Raw genomic sequence first — 5,497 nt, 5'->3', positions numbered from 1 at the left:
CAATTGATGATTCTGAAACATTTACATGTATGGGATAGCTCACTTTTACTGTCTCACATGGGATTTAAAAATCCCATTACTTAAAATAAAATCCACCGGTTTCCTCATTGTGCCACCTCTTTAGCTGATCAAAATGAAACCTGAGCCTTGGAAGACAGCAGAAATGCCCAAGGCCCAGTCCTGAACCCCAAGCTGGTGTACCCTGCTAGCTGGTACAGGTTGCTGCTGTTGACTGAACTTCAGATTAGCATGGTTGCTCCGTCTTTGAAGAAAGAGATGTACCCCACTTATGCCACCAAGCCCAGCCTTGTGATCTTTGCAGACAGGAAGGAATGAATGATGAACACAATTGGTTTTGGACAGGAATGAAGGTCCAGTTGCTGCAAGAAATCAAGTAGAGAATGATTAGATTACAGCTCAAATAAGCAATTATTTATGGAGTACTTGATTAACTGCTGCCTGGTATTTTCAACATGTTTCTATTAATAACAGCCCTTTATTACGACATACTGTCTTGCCTTTGCATGCAGCTGCAAATGCTTATTCCTTCCTTTCAGTAACCTAAACATCTTGAGAGCAGATGAGATCCACATGCCTCTGAGCTTGTGTCCACCTGGGTAAGCAGCAGAAAACTGTGTCAGATGCTGCAAGCAGCCTTCCAAGATGACATCCAACCTCTCCATCTTTTCAGACTGTGTTTCTGACCAGGGATGGTGGTGGGACTGTCCAACATCCAATGCACCCGCTGTTGGTCACAGCTGAAGGCAGGATGCTGCATCTTCAGCTGATCCCACATGGTTGCTCCTCTGCTCAGTGAGATTGAACTGAGACTTTTTTGCAATAGTCACAGTTAGATGATCTCACCACATGCTTGCTAAGCATGACAGACTCATCAGTGTGGACAGCAGGTTCAGTAGTAGGTTCACATCAAAACAAAGCAGATTTGCTTTTCCACCAGTCATGTAGCAACTGTACTGAGAGCTGGTAACAAATTCCCTTGCTGAAAGCCTGACAATAAGCAGTTCTCAGAGTATGTTACCAAAGGTGATGTGAAGAATTAAGCACCCAACATGCTCAGGAACTGCTGAAAAATTCTGGCAGGGGAAACCATGTTTACATCCATAATTTATGGTATCTAAACTGCTCATAGGAATAAGCATCTTATTTTTATGCATTCTGACAGCTAATTTAGAGGCCTAAGCAGACAACTTGCACCACATCTGTAGTCTTCAATTTTTTTTCAGCAACTCTTATGTTCAAAAATATCTAAACCACATTTGTTTTCATAACAAAATCCTTATGTGTACACTGGAATTAGTAATATCTCATTCTTCATTTCCTCCACCTGTAATCATTAAAAAGTGAAACGGATATGTACAAAAATTCTAACATTTGGCTATTTAGAGTTACAAATGGTTCTTAAATGTAAGAAAACTTTCATCCCTCTTTGCATAGTTTTAGCATTTTATCTCTCTTTTTAGTTTATCTTCTTCATGCTACAGTAAAAAGCATAGTATCTAAATACTGTTTCTGGAACCTCGTACTGGCCAGTTGTTGAATAGAATAGATCATTTCAGTAGGAAGGGACCTACAACAATCATCTAGTCCAGCTTGTCCACCCCCAGAGCCTGAAGGACCACCAGAGAGATGGTAATGTGCATCCCTTTGCTATAAGCAGTACTTACAATTTCTCCATCCTTTCCTCCAAAGTCTAAATAAAGCATCCTTATCCCATCGTCTGAGGACATTTTCAGTTTTTCGTAGGGATATTGTGCAATTGTCTTAGAGAAGGCACCATCTTGTGGGTCAGTTGTAAGAGAGAATCCATGTTCGTAATGGATGGTCAAACGGCACTCCTGGCTTTTATATGTGCACGCTGAAGAAGAAAGCAAAATTTAGTCTGTAATATTCTTAAAAGCAGCAAATCCCATTTGGCTGCAGATATCTGCATTTTTACACCTGGTCTTAACCCTATCTTGTGGAAATTAACTCATCCTAAAACTGGACTATGCAGGTTTATAGTTGGAGCCTGATGACTTGGAAAAACAACAGAAGTCTTTCTGTTGTCCAAGGTCCAAAGCAAGATTTGTTAGTTATGGTGTAAACACAGACTAAAACTGTGCTCAGCAGTACCAGAACTGATGTCAGCCCTTTCAGTTACTCGCTGCATTCTTCACGTTGCAGCGTACGTCTGCACCTTGACACAACCACCACCTACTGAAGTTTAAGAAGGCTCAGGCTGGCATTTCCTCCTTCCAAAACTTGACAAAGTCACAGCCACTCTTCTCATGTCTGACAGCCATAGCCAAAATCAATAAATGCTGTGCACAACGCATGAGAAAATTAGAAGCTCTAAAGGGTTTCCCTAAAGTATTTTCACAAAGATGAAGACACTCCTGAGTCCTCATTAGTGTCATGGTAATTGAAAAAGGGCCCAGATAATTGTGTGTAATAGCTACTGCAGCAGAAAGTCTGCATCTTCCCCTTGGGTCAGAAACATAGGCTCTGATCCAAATTTTAAAAAGTTTAGGTATTCACATCCCAAATTCTCTTCTCCACCACTTCCCTGTGAACAATTCTGCCAAGAAGGGTCCTTGGCACTGAGATAAGAACACCATGGTAAAAGAAGGGGCCGATGCCCTCCTCTTGCTTTCAGAAAGCAAGGCATCCACATCACTGGGCTGAGGAGATAGACATGCACTTGAGGTGACTCCCACTCACCACTCTGGTTGGTTTCCATGTCAGAGGCTCTCACAAAGCAGGCTGAGCTCCCTGTGAGCCTACAGGCAGCTGTATCTGTGCTCAGCAGCATGTGGCTGTACCAGATGGCTTCACAAAATCCGAGCTGCCCTTTGTCATGGAGCAGATTTATGCTTTGGCTCTTGCTCTCACATTTTTAGGCAGTAAGTAGAGATAATGTTGAACTTTAACAGCCTTGCCAACTGTAGGGCTATCAAGGGAAGGACCCCCAAATCCTGGGGGCACTCGAGAGAAACACAGCCTCAAAGGCCCAGAGTGACCCTAAGCCAGCAGCCACCTGAACAAACAGGGCATCACTCCAGGGCATTTGCAGCCGAGTGCTTTTATTCCAGTTGATTCTGCATGTACAGAAGTGCTGAGAAGTGACACCTTGATGTCCAGAGAAGGAAATGACTAGCTATCAACATTTGGCTATTGGACTGGTCTGATTTTTTTTACTCAAGTGTGCAGAGCTTGTTGAATAAATGACCAATTCATGCTTGTGAAGGTGCTGGTCCTCCTTTGCCTCTTCCCTCTGCAGGAGAAGCTCCCACCAAGCTCACAGGAGATTCCTGAACCTCAGAAAAAAATGCTCTTTTCTGTGTTTCTGGACAGACCTCTGACAATTGTTCCTCTGTGACACGTAGCCCTGTATGGCTAACTACAAGCTTGTGCCTGAAACAATATGTTGAAAACAAGACCAAAGGTCAGAATTACAGTGACTGTGTCACTGGCCACAGGTACCACACCAGCTGGGACTGGATCAGAAAGTAAGGGGAAAATATTTTAAACACATAGAACCCTGAATATGTTATTTTTTTTATTTTTTTTAATTAATCGCCTCCAGCAGAAGGAGCTTGAGCTGCCCACAGCGTCAGGAGAGATGTGGCCCTGCGGGCCCTACTCACAGGTGGTGATTTCCGTGATGAGCTCCGCGGAGTTGTGACAGCCCTGCACTATGCTCCTCGTCCACAGGGAGAGCTCTCGGCTCGTCTCCGTCCTGAACAGGTGGGTTTCAATCCCTTGCCTTGTACCAGTGCGGGTTGCAAAAGACAAATCCACCCCCGACTGGGGGGAGCCTTTTCCGGGGCCAGAATGGACCAGCCTGCAATCGGATTTGAGAACACATCAGTGGACTGTAACGCTGACAGAGCACACTGTGCCTAAGTCCATTCCCAAGCACAGCTCTCTCCTGTATGCTCCTAAATGCAGTGGCTGGGAGCACAAGAACTCCCATCTCCTCTGTACTTGGACCCAAAATGACTCCTAGTGACACTCAGAAGAGTAGCTGGTCAAGGCAGCACGTACAGAAGCAGCCAGACATGCAGGTGATGATGGAGATGTCCCAAAATTCCTGAATGAAATGCACAAAACATGCCTTTGGATAAGGAACTGAGAGAAATCAGTCTGTGGTGATAGGCTTTGGTCCACAGATACGAGTGCTCGCTCAGGTGAGGAAGCTGAATCCAACTTTTGCTTAAACATCTGCAGATGAAGTCAACAATAAATGCAGTCAGATAAAGTAAAATGTTCTGTAAAATACCCAGATGCCCAAGTACAGTCTTGTGCATACATTTCCCATACGGATCCTGTAAAATGCAAAAAGTTGCAGCTACTTATAATCTGAAAGTCTCTCACTTTTTTTTTTTGCCTGGCATCAACAGCTGATCTCCTGTGTCCAGGAGAGGTTTGTTCATCTGGTTAAACACTAATCACAGGGAACATTTTTGAGTGAAAAAATCAACAACTCATAATAATTCTTAATTATTCTTTAAGACTCCCCTTTGGGGTTTGTTTTTTTTTGTTTGTTTTTTTTTTCCCCCCCTGCAGAAGCATGAACAGTGAATACAGAATTCACTCAGGGACGTGACACTGATTCAGCTTTGACGAACAATCCAGAGGAGCTCATCACTCTTTGAGATCCAGAGACTGACCCTCAGGAGGAGTCACAAAATGACAAAATTCTTCTCAAACGAATATTTGTCTTTTGTCTCCTGTTTTCCTTTCTATATGCAGACAGTGTACTTCATATATGAGACTATAAAGTATGTAGCATGGTACTAGAATACTTGTGCTGAAGGATAAAATATTAAATTATACTAATAATCTACTGAATGCTAATTCACCATCAAATTACTGTTTTACATCTGGAAGAAGAATTGCCTTTTAGCTGAAACTGTAGAATTATGCCATCAAACAGAAACGTTTTAACAGGAAGCAGAAAGGAACAAAAAAGCACAACTTCAGCTTTTCAGTTACTGAAACACTAACCATAGGCCACCTGAAATTTTCCCCAGCTCCCTGGGAGTCCATGCTGACATTTGGGATGCTCATTGTGATGAGTAGATCCGCCCCTTTCACAGCCTTAGAAGGTTTGTAGGATGGGTTCATGCTCAGGTTTGTGGTAATTTTCTTTGGATTTTGAGCATCTGCCTTGGTTTCATGGTCCTAGGTGGCAAGATGCAAACTGTCCTGGTCAGAGCTGCCCTGCCCTGTGTCTGAGCAGGAAAGCCTCTTCCATAGAAGCACCACCACCTCTCCCAAATGCTTTTTTTGCCTCTAGAAGGGCTGCATTAACACCCTGCTCAGCTCGACACTCAATGCAGTATCCTGCTGGGCAGACTTTGCAGTTGGGGAGTCTGCAGCAAACAAGCAGTCCAAAAACTAATTCACTTTCCATTGCTGTGAGGAGATGCAAGCACTTCAAGGAAAGCTGCATCTTGATAATTAAGGCAGGAAGGAGACCAGGAACTGAAAT

General features: G+C 43.4%; 1 protein-coding gene across 1 annotated transcript in view; it reads right to left on the bottom strand.

The window, feature by feature from the left end:
- Window positions 1-266: 266 nt before the first annotated feature.
- Window positions 267-5,497, bottom strand: part of SNTB1 (syntrophin, beta 1 (dystrophin-associated protein A1, 59kDa, basic component 1)) — a gene marked incomplete at its 5' end in the record, with an annotated part of 53,282 nt that continues 48,051 nt past the window's right edge. Inside the window, 3 exons of the mRNA XM_008939651.1 lie at window positions 267-380; window positions 1,686-1,876; window positions 3,648-3,844. Coding sequence (XP_008937899.1) covers window positions 288-380; window positions 1,686-1,876; window positions 3,648-3,844 — 481 coding nt within the window. The remainder of the gene's footprint in view (window positions 381-1,685; window positions 1,877-3,647; window positions 3,845-5,497) is intronic.

The sequence above is a fragment of the Merops nubicus genome, unplaced genomic scaffold, assembly GCF_000691845.1.
Source record: "Merops nubicus isolate BGI_N331 unplaced genomic scaffold, ASM69184v1 scaffold15444, whole genome shotgun sequence".
Classification (NCBI taxonomy): Eukaryota; Metazoa; Chordata; class Aves; order Coraciiformes; family Meropidae; genus Merops; species Merops nubicus.
Note: the sequence above shows the minus strand (reverse complement) of the source record. Positions and strands in the feature narration are given on the sequence as shown.